Source organism: Nomascus leucogenys, chromosome 12 (genome assembly GCF_006542625.1).
Source record: "Nomascus leucogenys isolate Asia chromosome 12, Asia_NLE_v1, whole genome shotgun sequence".
NCBI lineage: Eukaryota > Metazoa > Chordata > Mammalia > Primates > Hylobatidae > Nomascus > Nomascus leucogenys.
The window spans coordinates 95,151,884-95,167,536 of NC_044392.1; the positions used below are offsets into that span (position 1 = coordinate 95,151,884).

The 15,653-nt window shown below is 35.1% G+C and overlaps 1 protein-coding gene across 3 annotated transcripts in view; it reads left to right on the top strand.

The window, feature by feature from the left end:
• The window catches only part of ADGRL4 (adhesion G protein-coupled receptor L4), a 149,770-nt gene that overhangs the window by 94,719 nt on the left and 39,398 nt on the right, over positions 1-15,653 (top strand). For all 3 annotated transcript variants that reach the window (XM_030825141.1, XM_003260239.4, XM_030825140.1), the window contains exons 4-7: positions 6,860-6,930; positions 7,841-8,020; positions 8,133-8,316; positions 9,724-9,840. In XM_030825141.1, the coding sequence (XP_030681001.1) occupies positions 6,860-6,930; positions 7,841-8,020; positions 8,133-8,316; positions 9,724-9,840 (552 nt within the window). The remainder of the gene's footprint in view (positions 1-6,859; positions 6,931-7,840; positions 8,021-8,132; positions 8,317-9,723; positions 9,841-15,653) is intronic.

Consider the following 15,653-nt stretch of genomic DNA (forward strand, 5'->3'; position numbering starts at 1 on the left):
GGATACAGGAAAATGGTTTAATTTTTGAGAGAATAAGTTTGCAAAAAAAAAATAAATAAGAGAGAAATGTTCATGGCGCCATGAGATCTAGTATAGTGGCAGACAGCAGAATAAATGTTTACACTTTAGAATAATATAGTACTCCAAGAAAATTGTCATTGGCATTAAAAGATATTGATGTCTTTGTAAATACACACTCTGTGATGGGTTCTGCATATTTTTCAGACAGTCATCATTTATAAAATAATTGTTCCAGTGGTTTTACCTCTGCTTTCATGAAAGTTAGTCACACTTCAGATATACTTTAAGTTTTTCTGAACACTAGAGTCAGAAAATTATTTATAAAATCATGTAGCGTCACTAAAACATCCTTTGTAGGGAAAATAATTTCAATGTAATTTTTAAGTGATTGTTCACTTATTGTGTGTCTGAAGGGAGTACCTAGACGATTTTTAAAAATATCCTTCTATTGTAATTTGGTCATGCATGTGATTTATCAGATCCTAGAGAACTGGATTACAGCCTGAGAAAAAATAATTATTTATAAACTTCAACAGATGAATAATTTTCAGAAGCAAATTCTCTGGAGCCAAAGACTTTAGCTTTGAAAATAAATTTTAAATAATCTTAAGCATGGTTTCTAAAAAATATTCAACTTACCAATAACTATTATAATTATGATTGTTAATCTTCAAAATTAATAGGTACTCTGAGGCCCTGAGAATGTAATCATGTAGCCAAGGTTAGACATGGGACTAGAATTCAGGAACCTACATGCAACATGGAGACGGGTAATGTGCTGCTTCTAAATGATATAGTTAGATAAAAGAGATAGATATTCAACTTAATCTAGATCACACTAAAGCCTTTGATTAGTGCCCTAGTGAGATTTTTTGTTTTGTTTTGTTTTTTGGAGACGGAGTCTCGCTCTGTTGCCCAGGCTGGAGTGCAGTGGTGTGATCTCGGCTCACTGCAACCTCCGCCTCCCAGGTTCAAGCAGTTCTCCTGCCTCAGCCTACCGAGTAGCTGGGACTACAGGTGTACGCTGCCACAGCCAGCTAATTTTTTGTATTTTAGTAAAGATGGGGTTTTACCGTGTTGCCCAGGCTGGTCTCGAACTCCTGAGCTCAGGCTGTCTGGGCGGCTCAGCCTCTCAAAGTGCTAGGATGGTAAGCTATGACACAATGTTCAAAAATTTTATCTGTGAAATGTCTGTATTAAAGAAATCATCCAGTCTCATGTACCTACGCTTCACAACATTTACTCTGTTATGTAAAAAAGGAAGATTTTATTCTCCTCATTTTATTGCCAAGGAAGTGAAGGACTACTCTAGATTCATACATTTTGGATAAAGGTAAGGCTAGACTCACAGTCTTGTATCTAAAAACCCTTTGTTATTTCCACGGAATACTTAAATGTGTAGTAGACCATTTAAATATCACTTTGATCTGAATCATCCAAATATAGTCAATCAAGCTTTGCAAGGGTATAAAACATTTAAAATATGAGAAAATAATGCTATTACTGTTGAATGGTAATTTTACCTTTAGTGTTTCTAGAAAAAAGTTTTATTGCAATATACCATAATAACATACTCAGGAAATAGGAATCAAAGAGATTCTGCCCAGAAAACTTACAGTACTTCACTGTTTGTTCTTCTCAAGCCTATATTTTTGTTACTAGTCTTAGAATGTCATATAATGTGCTTTTTACCTTTAGTAGTTCAGTTCCAGTATGTAGCCCTGCAAGCTTTAGTGGAAATGTTCCAGTTAGTGAAGAAGTCTAACTTGTAACATCTTAATCACTGTAATTTAATACAGTTTTAACTGTGCTCTTCATTCCCTAATGTCTCTTGTCTGTAGAAGACATCTGTCTTTTTATCTGATCATGTTTACTTTTAATAACCCTCAACTCACAAAGGGCTATATTTCTCTGTTCATGTTCCTTGAAGTAGAGATTTTCTGCATTAGAAAACACTGAATCATAGATACAGAGAAAACACAAACACCCAAAGATGACTGAATGGCAACATTTTATGAGGGTAGTATATTTGTAATTGAAGACCCTCTTGATACTCAATTTCTATTGCAGTAAGGTGGAATGGACATAAGTTTGTGCTAATTCCCTTTTTAGCTATTTTAAATAGTCAGTAAATGCACTAACCTTATTAAAGCCTAATACTCAATATTGAGCCCTTCTGTTTCTACCTGTTTTGTTTGATGGATTATTCAGTGAAAAACTCATTCTCTAGAAAAATGTTATTTCTCATCAATTTTTATCGTCTTTAAGGATTAAGCTTTTTTGAGAAGCAGTGCAGCTATTTCTTTTTATTTCAGTCCTGCAGTAATTTTCATTGCACAATATCATAATCCTCAGGGAATTTGAACAGAGAAACATAAATCTACTCCCTTTTGCATTAGTATATCACCTTACAGTGTATTGCTTCGGATTTGAAATTTTAGCTTATCCTTAAATTTGACATTTCTGGTAATTATAGTCATTAAAATCTCTATGAATAAAAAATGGAAGACTTTGATATAGGGCAAGAAATAACCCAAGCAAAATTCTTTACCTTTAGTCCATATTCAAATACTATTTTTGACACATAAGGTCATTTTGCTGCAGAAAGCGAATGGGTGGGATTTAGCACTGCACGTATTTTTCCTCCTCTTTGAATCACAGTAAAACAGAACTTCAGAAGTCCAGCTCCTGAGAAACCTAGTTACACACAAGAATTTCACAAGGGGAAGCTGAGGCATCCAATAGTAAAGTTAATCTCCTAAAACCAAATTAATAGAAGCCATGAATTCCTTCAATTTCACCCTGTATTTTAGAGCATTGTTTACGGCTTGTAATGTCCTACTGCCTGGAGTACTCGATGATAATTGTAGATTTTTTTTTCTAGCTTTGAATAACATTAAATTTTGTCTCTGAAAATAATTTACTGTAATTAAACATTTTATCTTTCTTTGGCAGTCTGTGAGTTACACATTAGAAAACTGTATTATTGATCATAATTATAAGAATCATAACCATCGTATGATCATGTTTTGAAAGAAGATTATGATGAAATATTGCTGGATTGGCTAATTATACACATGAAAACAAACATAACGTTATTATTATCATTATTATTATTGTCATTATTTTTGAGCTGAGGTCTCACTATGTTACCCAGGCTGGAGTGCAGTGGTGCAGTTATGGCTCACTGCAGCCTGGAACTCCTGGGCTCTAGTGATCTTTCTGTATCGGCTTCCCAAATAGCTGGGACTACACTACACACCACCTTATCTGACTAATTTTTAAATTTTTTTTAGTAGAGACAGGGTCTTGCTATGTTGCTCAGCCTGGTCTCAAACTCCTGGAATCAAGTGATTCTGCTGTCTCAGCCTCCTAAAATGCTGGGATTACAGGTGTGAGCCACTATGCCCAGCCAAGCATCACCTATTAATAAAAACATTGCAAATGAGTTAAGGTTGTTAATGATATGCTTGCATTTAGCGATATCAAATTATTAGTTTAAAATCAAATAAGTTGGTAGTGAGGAAAGTGGGCCAATCAGTAAATCAGTTCTATCAAATCTAGCCTGACTTAAATAATTCCCTAACAGACATTTAGCTTTAATTAAAACAGGAAAGAGGTTTCTTTTTTAATAGATTTGGAGATTACCGAGACATGGTAACCTAGAAGAAAACACTCTTTATTTATCTGTATCTTCAAACACACTTAGTCACAAGGCTCCTGCTATTAGGAAAATATGCAATATGAGTAGAATCACCAGTCCTGATTTTCCAGTTACAGTATCAGGTGGCAACTATATCCGAGGCACTATTCCACCTTCCCATACATTTTCTTATTTGTTCATGAGTAGAACTCTTTTGGAATAGAAGGTGTCTTTTATTTTTTATTTTTTTATTTTTTTGAGACGGAGTCTTGCTCTGTCGCCCAGGCTGGAGTGCAGGGCATGATCTCGGCTCACTGCAAGGTCTGCCTCACGGGTTCATGCCATTCTCCTGCCTCAGCCTCCTGACTAGGTTGGCCACCGTGCCTGGCTAATTTTTTTGTATTTTTAGTAGAGACGGGGTGTCACCATGTTAGCCAGGATGGTCTCGATCTCCTGACCTCGTGATCCGCCCACATTGGCCTCCCAAATTGCTGGGATTACAGGCGTGAGCCACTGCGCCAGGCCTAGAAGGTGTCTTTTTAAGATATTACCCAAGGTCATCGCACAGCTCATGAGTGTTATAGTCGGGATTTGAATTTAGATCTTCTAATTAGCAATCCCAGAGACTTTTCCTGCAGGAAAGAGGAAACTGTAGGTTTTAGCCATTTGAACCTGCAAGAGATTGCAAGAGAAATTAGTGTGGATCTTGCTGCAAAATGACAGGCACATTCACTGTAGCCAAGCCAGTTTCACTGGACATTTAAGTTCAAAGTGCAAGAAGGAGGATGGAAATTGAGTTCATGGAGCCAAGATTTTTATGTTTCTCAGAGATTGGGTTTGGAATGAAGTTTCTAAGAATGTTGCACATTTAAAAAAAAAAAAAAGCGTTTGAAATTGAGAGAAATCACCACCTTGCTTACTGTTACCCATAGAAGGCATCTCAACTACAAAACAAGGATATTCAAAGAACATAGTAGTTTTCTTGCTCATGAAATAAATTTTTTTTGGTGTTGTTTATGATACTTCATGGGTCTGTTCACACTTTCATTGGGGTGTTTTCCCAGTTGTAGTATAACATTTCATACTTCAACAGTTCTACTCCAAAAAAGACTCATCTTTGCTTTAGTCCTATATAGTTTTCTCACTTCATTGATTCCATGGCAAGTGACAACCCTAGTCTGCACTACCATCTGAGTGCTTCTGTCTTTAGCCCAGCCTAGAATGCTTTCCTTGATGGTTCTCCATATCCCAAGGTCACTTGTCACACTACCTGTCCCCTACTTTATTTTCTGTTCATTCATTTTTGTGGAGTGGTAGTTCCTGAATACACCTAGAAATAGAGGATGAGGGGTGAGGGTGCTGCAAGAGCATTTGTGTTTCTTTAGAAGTGGTGTGCTCAGATTTCTGGGTAGTATGGATTTTGAATATATGGACTTGTCAGAAGAACAAGAACTGTTCTAACCTTTTAGGCCTGGGCTATTAGCTGACCTCTTAAATCTAGTACCATCACCTTTCTAGTGAATGGAGCTTTCTTTAAGAATCTAGCAAGAGGCTCACTTTCAGTTTTCAGTTTTCAGTTTTGGTGGTGTGAATTTGGATGTGTTTAGGTCTTTGTTTGATTTTTGAGTGAGAAATTGGGAACAGCTGCATTTAAGATAACTAGCTAGATGACATTTTAAATTAGACTTTGGTTACACACCCTTTTTCCACAGCAAACAGTATTATGCCACCCTATTAGTTTTAAATAAATTGCATTATAAATTTAAGGTTAGATGTTCATTTATTAATTTAATATAAAGTATCTTTAAGATGTCAGACCTGGGGTAGAAACATAAAAATTTTTACATTAATTCAAGGTAGTGATCTAGACTCTTCAGTTCCTTAGAATCTTTTTCTCTGGTGGCAGATTATTTATACTTATTGTACTTATAATGTGAAGCATATTTCACTGTAGTAAGTAAAGTTTTAAATTAAGAATATAAACTATGTAAGCTTAAAATCCAGCACCTTTATTACAACCTCAATACATGGCTTTTGAGAATGTAAGACTTAATTCTCTATAATGTATTATTTTATTTATGATGATTGTGTATGAAGAACCATAGTAAAATATAACCTGAACAAAAGTAATAAGTTGTGATAAAATTTTAAGGGAATTCAATCACATGTTCTGCTATATCTTAGTTTTTTAGGTTAACTTACATGCAAAAATGAAGCTTTGGAAAGAAATTGGATCACTCTTTTATCCTCCAGATTACAGAGTTGTTGAAATCAGTTTAGTTTAATACTAGAAAACGAATAAGTTTAAATGTGTTTCTTGAATTGGGTCTTTGTTAAATTAGAACTAAATGTTACATCATCAATGATGGAAATTACTGTAATGACTTTGTTGATTAATCATGCAATTCAGAAAGCAATTTGAGATTTGGCCCATGAATAATATTTTCAATACTCTGTCAAAATTGATTGGAGAAATTAAAGTTAAAAAGTATATGCAGCTAAGTTTGTTCTGCCATTGTCTAAATGATAGTATTTCTCTTGCTTTCTTGTAAAATTTGACATGAAACCGCTAATCATAAGTAACACTATTTTCAACAAGATAGCAGGCATATGAACACTAAAACATTTTTTTCAAATATTAGTATTGAAAAAATACTAATATTTCCAGATAGAGATGAGTGTAGTGAGTCAGTTGTCTGTGGTGATCATTCTGTATGTGAAAATGTGAATGGTGGGTATAACTGCTCCTGCAAAGAAGGTTATCAGACATCCACAGGAAAATCACAGTTCACACCTAATGATGGCGCTTACTGCCAATGTAGATTACATTATTAAATTTTATGTATGATCAAAGAACTATATAAAATATGTAGTACACAATTGTGAAGTATCACAGAGCTACATCTTCCAAGAAATGTGCCTGCATTCCTTTATCTTCTATGGAACAAAGAAATGAAAGCGTATTTTTTTAATTTAATCAAAATTTTATGGAACTAACATTCCTTGGCCCTTAAAACCCTTTTATTTCATTTTCCGTAAAATATTGCACATTCTAAAACTGGAGAGGGAATTCAAGTGTGAGAAAATATCTTTTTAATATTTAAATAAGTGAGCAAGATCATTGGGATTGATATGATCAGCTTAGGAAAAACACTTTTTAAAACTGACTGTATAATCTATTTTCTTTTTTTACAGAAAATGTGAATGCAAACTGCCATTTAGATAATGTCTGTATAGCTGCAAATATTAATAAAACTTTAACAAAAGTAAGTAGAACAGTTAACAGTTTATTTTATTTTGACATTTTGGTTTCAATTAAAATGCTTTCAATGTCACACATTTCAAGAAGAGTAACCAGCAGTCAAACTTTAGGGAGAGTTGAAAACGTTTACATATTGAGATCTAAGCATCATGTTTGCATCAAAGATAGGGTTAATTTGAAAATCCTCAAATTATTCAAGAGGCTTTTTACATATTTCATATGCTACATTTTCATTATTCCATGTTGGAAAATTCTTTTTATGTAAAAAAAAGTTGATTAAAAAATAGTAAAGAGATACTTTGACTCTAGACCCATTCCCCCATTCTAAGTAGACATAATTGAATGCACCTAGATTTGGTACTTCAAAGGGAACATTCAAAGAGCAAATAAAGTAGGTGATTTATAACATAATTGTCATATGATTGAAAATGTGAATCTCAACATGAGTAATCAACTATCAGTTTAAAGCAAATTTTCATTTAATCACATTGTAAAGAATTTTCTTTTGTTGATTAAAATCTAATTTAAAGTATTATTATTTATTGCTTAGGATATCAATATTTATAAGTAATAAGAAGTTTAAGTATTAAGATAGATTCATTGGCTAGGATATAATTCTATACTGAAGAATAGGAAGTTATTTTGAAAGCTCATTTTTTAAAAAATTAGTAATTCAAACCTGCTCTGTTTCTTTTCTAAAGTCAAGTCTAGGCTTTTAAGTTATTTGCTAATCTCTTGTAAATAAATTCAGGTTTCAATGATGCATGTTATGGTTTATGTTTATTAGTTCGATATTATTTATGTGTAGACCAAGGAAACCAATCTCAGAGTAAATTTAACATATAAGTTTTATTCTTGTAAAACTCCAGTAGAACTAATTTAGTTTCCTTTTTCTGGAACTCATTTTTTCTCAGATCAGACCCATAAAAGAACCTGTGGCTTTGCTACAAGAAGTCTATAGAAATTCTGTGACAGATCTTTCACCAACAGATATAATTACCTATATAGAAATATTAGCTGAATCATCTTCATTACTAGGTTACGAGAACAACACTATCTCAGCCAAGGACACCCTTTCTAATTCAACTCTTACTGTAAGTATGTTCAGCTTTAACTCTTAATATAATTGAGCTTTGAATTTTTCCTTTCATCTGTGAATAGTGTAGGATTCTAACATTTCTAAAAGACATACTTTTTTTTCAATAGGAATTTGTAAAAACCGTGAATAATTTTGTTCAAAGGGATACTTTTGTAGTTTGGAACAAGTTATCTGTGAATCATAGGAGAACACATCTTACAAAACTCATGCACACTGTTGAACAAGCAACTTTAAGGATATCCCAGAGCTTCCAAAAGACCACAGAGTTTGATACAAATTCAACGGATATAGGTAAGAAACAAGGGTCCATTTAAAAGTAATCGTGTTTTCCAAATAAGCCATTTTCAAAGTTTTGGGTGGGGGTTAGGAGGCATGGTGTTGAAACTAGTATTGATTACATTGAAAGTAGTTTTATCAGTGTAGAAATGAATGGTGATGCATATTGCAAGAGCACTGTGAATAAAGTACTAGTAAAAAGGATAAATCCACAAGTGTTGTCTCCTTCCTATCATATCCGCCTTTTCTGATTCCTGAACTGTATAGCCATTAGATGGTCAGAGTACATTACTCCCTTGGCATTTTGAGTCTGTCATCTCATGACTTGTTAGGGTCTACCTTGACCAATGATCTTTTGGATTTAGTTTGTTTGTTCGTTTGTTTGAAGACAAAGTCTGGCTCTGTCACCCAGGCTGGAGTGCGGTGGTGCAATCTCAGCTCACTGCAACCTCCACCTTCTGGTTTCAAGCAATTCTCCTGCCTCAGCCTCCCGACTTGCTGGGATTACAGGTGTGTGCCAGCACACCTGGCTAATTGTTGTTCTTTTGGTAGAGATGGGGTTTCACCATGTTGGCCAGGCTGGTCTCGAACCCCTGGCCTCAAGCCGTCCACTTGCCTCGGTCTCCTAAAGTGCTGGGATTACAGGCATGAGCCACCATGCCTAGCCGGATATAACACATTTAAACTTCTATTTAGGAATCCTTTGCATGTTCATAATATAAAGCAATCAACATAGCAAATTAGAATGTTTCCTGCTTCATGCAAATTCATACTTAAAATATTCAGAATCTTGTATCAAATTGAGGATCCCTATAAAGTTTTTCTGAGGAAGCAAGGTAAGTTTGCTGAAATAATCACTGCATACATCTTTATTGCATTTTCTGGTTGGCATTCTGCTGTGCAACAGCAGATTTACAAAAATCTCATCAGGATTCATCGTTTACTCTAAATCAAAGTTTCAAGCATTATGACTAATATATAGGTGCTCTATATTTTTATAATGTTTCTGCATGAAAATGGCGATAATACAGCAGGTCAAAGGAATTATCACTCAAACGTTTAATTAAATCACTCATTAGTAAGTTATAGACACTATTCTGTAAGACATTGTAGTTGGTTATCTTTGCTTTAGTAATTATAATTTTATACCTCCCTTGGTTACATACACATATTATATTTTATTTAATTCAAAAAAAGTTAAACTATGAGTGCCATAGTGAAATTAAAAAAGTAAAACTTGAGTCAGATTTTTAACATATATATTACATTGTCCAAACACGTTAAGAATATGTTCACTCTACCTGCTATAAATAATTTAAAACACAATAATGATGGATGAAATTGTCTCTAAGCTAATATATTTATGATATATATTGATTAAACTAATTTCAAGTTTTTTTTATTTTCATGGTTTTGTTTCAGCTCTCAAAGTTTTCTTTTTTGATTCATATAAAATGAAACATGTTCATCCTCATATGAATGTGGACGGAGATTACATAAATATATTTCCAAAGAGAAAAGCTGCATATGATTCAAATGGTAGGACTTTAACAATCTAACAGACAATATGTCAATGAATTTGCAGTAAATACTTATCATGCATTTGATTATGTCATATGTACATGTAACATGTGTGGTTTCCTATAAAAACATTTGATGTATGTACAGTATACAGAATATCCATATTCTTACTTGAGATTTCCATTCTGATATAAATACCTGGGGAGGATTTTGGCTGACAATATCTGGGTCCTTGTCTTACCTCCAACTTTTGTTACTCTCTGAACTTGTTGAGATTCTAATGAAAATATACAGAAGAGCTCTGATTTTACTACTCCTTATACAGCAAAGTCACTATATTTGCAGTTCCTTTAATATTTCTTCCTCAATAATCCATCATATTCTTCATCATGAGACAAAATTTGTGATTGTGTGAGGAAGAAAAATAGAGATTTTTTAAAAGTAGGTTTGTTTTTTTTTAAATTTTGCTTTAGCTCTGGGAAACGTGCACAACATGCAGGTTTGTTACACAGTTATACGTGTGTCGTGGTGGTTTGCCTCAGCTATTGACCCGTCCTCTAAGTTCCCTCCCCTCTTTACCCACCCCCCAGCAGGCCCTGGTGTGTGATGTTCCCCTCCCTGTGTCCATGTGTTTTCATTGTTCAACTCCCACTTGTGAGTGAGAACATGAGCTGTTAATTTTCTGTTCCTGTGTTAGTTTGCTGAGGATGATGGCTTCCAGCTCTCATCAAAGTCCCTGCAAAGACATGATCTCATTCCTTTTTATGGCTGCATAGTTTTTCGTGGTATATATGTACTACATTTTCTTTATCCAGTCTATCATTGATGGGCATTTGGGTTGGTTCCATAAATTTGCTATTGTAAATAGTGCTGCAATAAACATACGTGTGCATGTGTCTTTATAGTAGAATGATTTATAATCCTTTGGGTATATACCCAGTAATGGGATTGTGGGTTCAAATGGGGTGTCTCTGGTTTTAGATCCTTGAGGAATCACCACTGTCTTCCACAATGGTTGAACTAATTTACATTCCCACTAACAGTGTTAAAGCATTCCTATTTCTCCACAGCCTTGCCAGCATCTATTGTTTCTTGACTTTTTAATAATCACCATTCTGACTGGCATGAGATGATATCTCCTTGTGGTTTTGATTTGCATTTCCCTAGTGATCAGTAATGTCGGGCTTTTTTTTCATGTTTGTTGCCTGCATAAATGTCTTCTTTTGAGAAGTGTCTGTTCATATCCTTTGCCCACTTTTTGATGGAGTTGCTTGATTTTTTTCTTGTAAATTTGTTTAAGTTCCTAATAGATGCTGGGTATTAGACCTTTGTCAGATAGATAGATTGTGAAAATTTTCTCCCATTCTGTAGGTTTCCTGTTCACTTTGATGATAACTTCTTTGGCTGTGCAGAAGCTCTTTAGTTTAATTAGATCTCATTTGTCAATTTTGGCTTTTGTTGCAACCGTTTTTGGTGTTTTTGTCATGAAGTTTTTGTCCATGCCTATGTCCCAAATGGTATTACCTAGATTTTCTTCTAGGATTTTTATGGTTTGGGGTTTTACATTTAAGTCTTTAATCCATCTTGAGTTAATTTTTGTCTGTGGTGTAAGGAAGGGGTCCCATTTCAGTTTTCTGAATATGGCTAGCCAGTTTTACCAGCACCATTTATTGAATAAGAGATCCTTTCCCGTTTGCTTGTTTTTGTCAGGTTTGTCGAAGATCAGATGGTTGTAGATGTGTGGTGTTATTTCTGAGGTCTCTGTTCTTTTTGGTACCAGTACCATGCTGTTTTGGTTACTGTAGCCTTGCAGTATAGTTTGAAGTCAGGTAGTGTGATGCCTCCAACTTTGTTCTTTTTGCTTAGGATTGTCTGGGCTGTATGGGGTCTTCTTTGATTCCATATGAAATTTAAAGTATTTTTTTTCTAATTCTGTGAAATAGTCAATGGTAGTTTGAATAGCACGAATCTATAAATTACTTTGGGCAGTATGGCCATTTTCACAATATTGATTCTTCCTATCCATGAACATGGACTATTTTTCCATTTGTTTGTGTCCTCTCTTATTTCCTTGAGCAGTGATTTGTACTTCTCCTTGAAGAGGTCCTTCACATCCCTTGTTAGCTGTATTCCTAGGTATTTTGTTCTCTTTGTAGCAATTGTGAATGGGAGTTCATTCATGGTTTGGCTGTCTGCTTGTCTATTGTTGGTGTAAAAGAATGCTTGTGATTTTCGCACATTGATTTTGTATTGTGAGACTTTGCTGAAGTTGCTTATCAGCTCAAGGAGTTTTGAGCCTGAGATGATGGGGTTTTCTAAAAAAGCAATCATGTCATCTGCAAACAGAGACCATTTGACTTCCTCTCTTCCTATTTGAATACCCTCTATTTCTTTATCTTGCCTGATTGCCCTGGCCAGAACTCCCAATACTATGCTGAATAGGAGTGGTGAAAGAGGACATCCTTATCTTGTACCAGTTTTCAAAGGGAATGCTTCCAGCTTTTGCCCATTCAATATGATATTGGCTGTGGGTTTGTCGTAAATAGCTCTTATGATTTTAAGATATGTTTCATCAGTATCGAGTTTATTGATAATTTTTAACATGAAGGGATGCTGAATTTTATCAAAGGCCTTTTCTGCATCTATTGAGATGATCATGTGGTTTTTGTCTTGGGTTCTGTTTATGTGATGGATTACGTTTATTGATTTGTGTATGTTGAACCAGCCTTGCATCCCAGGGATGAAGCGGACCTGACTGTGGTGGATAAGTTTTTTGATGTGCTGCTGGATTCATTTTGCCAGTATTTTATTGAGGATTTTTGCATCAATGTTCATCAGGGATATTGGCCTGAAGTTTTCTTTTATTGTTGTGTCTCTGCCAGGTTTTGGTATCAGGATGATGGCTGGCTTCATAAAATGAGTTAGGGAGGAGTCCCTCCTCCTCAGTTTTTTGGAATAGTTTCAGAAGGAATAATACCAGCTGTTCTTTGTACCTCTGGTAGAATTCCAGAGGCTGTGAATCCGTCTGGCTCTGGGCTTTTTTTGTTTGGGAGGTTACTAATTACTGCTTCAACTTCAGAACTTGTTATTGGTCTATTCAGGGATTCGACTCTTTCTTGGTTTAGTCTTGGGAAGTTGTATGTGCCCAGGAATTTATCCATTTTTTCTAGATATTCTAGTTTTTTTGCATAAAGATGTTTATAGTATTCTCTGATGGTAGTTTGTATTTCTGTGAGGTCAGTGGTGCTATCCCCCTTATCATTTTTATTGTGCCTATTTGGTTCTTCTCTCTTTTTTTCTTTATTAGCCTAGCTTGTGGTCTATTTTGTCAATTCTGTTTTAACCAGCTTCTGGATTCATTGTTTTTTTTTTTTTTTTTTTTTTTTTTTGGAGGGGTTTTCCTGTCTCTATCTCCCTCAACTCTGCTCTGATCTTAGTTATTTCTTGCCTTCTGCTAGCTTTTGGATTAATTTGCTCTTGCTTCTCTAGCTCTTTTAATTGTGATGTTAGGGTGTTGATTTGAGATTTTTCTAGCTTTCTATTGTGGGTATTTAGTGCTATAAATTTCCCTCTTAATACTGCTTCAACTGTGTCCCAGAGATTCTGGTACCTTGTCTCTTTGTTCTCATTGGTTTCAAAGAACTTCTTCATTTCTGCCTTAATTTCATTATTTACCCAGGATTCATTCAGGAGCAGGTTGTTCAACTTCCATGTAAGTGTATGGTTTTGAGTGAGTTTCTTATTCCTGAGTTCTAATTTGAATGTACTGTAATCTGAGAGACTGTTATGATTTCAGTTCTTTTGCATTTGCTGAGGAGTGTTTTACTTCCAATTATGTAGTCGATTTTAGAATAAGTGCCATGTGGCACTGAGAAGAATGCATATTCTGTTGATTTGGGGATAAGAGTTCTGTAAATGTTTATTAGGTCCACTTCATCCGGAACTGAGTTCTAGTCCTGATTATCCTTGTTTATTTTCTGTCTAGTTGATCTGTCTAATATGGACAGTGGGACGTCAAAGTCTCCCACTATTATTGGATGGGAGTCTAAGTCTCTTTGTAGGTCTCTAACAACTTGTTTTATGAATCTGGCTCCTGTATTGGGTGCATATATATTTAGGATAATTAGCTCTTCTGGTTGAATTGATCCCTTTACCATTATGTAATGCCCTTCTTTGTCTGTTTTGATATTTGTTGGTTTAAAGTCTGTTTTGTTGGAGAGTAGGATTGCCAACTCCTGCTTTTTTTTTTCTTTCCATTTGCTTGGTTAATTTTCCTCCATCCCTTTATTTTGAGCCTATGTGTGTCTTTGCACATGATATGGGTCTCCTGAATATAGCACACCGATGAGTCTTGACTCTATCCAATTTGCCAGTCTGTCTTTAAATTAGGGCATTTAGCCTACTTATACTTAAGGTTAGTATTGTTATGTATGAATTTGATCCTGTCATCATGATGTTATCTGGTTATTTTGCACACTAGTTGATGAGGTTTCTTCATAGTGTCATTGGTCTTTATATTTTGGTGTGTTTTTGCAGTGTCTGGAACCGGTTTTTCCTTTCCATATTCAGTGCTTCTTTCAGGAGCTTTTGCAAGACAGGACTGCTGGTGACGAAATCCCTCAGCATTTGCTTGTCTAGAAAGGATTTTATTTCTCCTTCGCTGGTGAAGCTTATTTTGGCTGGATATGAAACTCTGGGTTGAAAATTCTTAAAGAATGTTGAATATTGGCCCCCAATCTCTTCTGACTTGTAGAGTTTCTGCTGAGAGGTCCATTCTTAGTCTGATGAGCTTCCCTTTGTAGGTGGCCTGCCCTCTCTGTTTGGCTGCCCTTAACATCTTTTCCTTAATTTTGGCCTTGGAGAATCTGATTATGTGTCTTGGGGTTGATCTTCTCGTGGAGTATCTTAGTGGTGCTCTCTGTATTTGCTGAATTTGCATGTTGGCCTGTCTTGCTAGGTTGGGGATAAAGTAAGTTTCTTAGGCTTAGATTTCTCTTATAATTTGTATTTTTCTTAGTCTTTGTATAGTAAACTCTTCAACTAAAAAACCCTTTTTAAAAATTGTATCAAAATTCAATGTTGATTCAATTCTGGTACTAGCAAGCAAATTAATGATTAAATAACTGAATATCTTTCTTATATGGATGATGTAACTAATGTGCAAACTTAATAGATTTGTTCCATGTCCATCAGCAGACAGTACAGAACCACTAAAACCTGATTCTCCTAAAAAGAAATCAGCTTTTCCAGGCCGGGCGCAGTGGCTAATGCCTGTAATCCCAACACTTTGTGAGGCCAAAGCAGGTGGATCATGAGATCAGGAGTTCAAGACCAGCCTGGCCAGGATGGTGAAACCCCATCTCTACTAAAAATACAAAAATTAGCCAGGCCTGGTGGTGGGTGCCTGTAATCCTAGCTATTCAGGAGGCTGAGGCAGAGAATTGCTTGAACCGGAGAGGTGAAGTTTGCAGTGAGCTGAGATCGCACCACTGCACTCCAGCCTGGGTGACAGAGCAAGAATCCATCACATACACAAAAAAAAAAATCAGCTTTTCCTTGGTACCTAACTAGTAAGTAAGTAGTTACTATTTCAATTTAATCATTTACCTGTTATCTTAGTGCAACGCATTTAGAAAAAAACCCTGCTGATAGTAGAATTTTGTTGTTGTTCTCATATAGGTAAAAATATATTACCTTGAGAAAATAGGAATTATAAAATTTTTGCAAAGAAAATAATAATAATATTTCCTATTTTCTCTAGGCAATATATTTTTACCTATATGAGAACAACAACAAAAAAATAGTAAAATTCAAATGGAAACTGTATACTG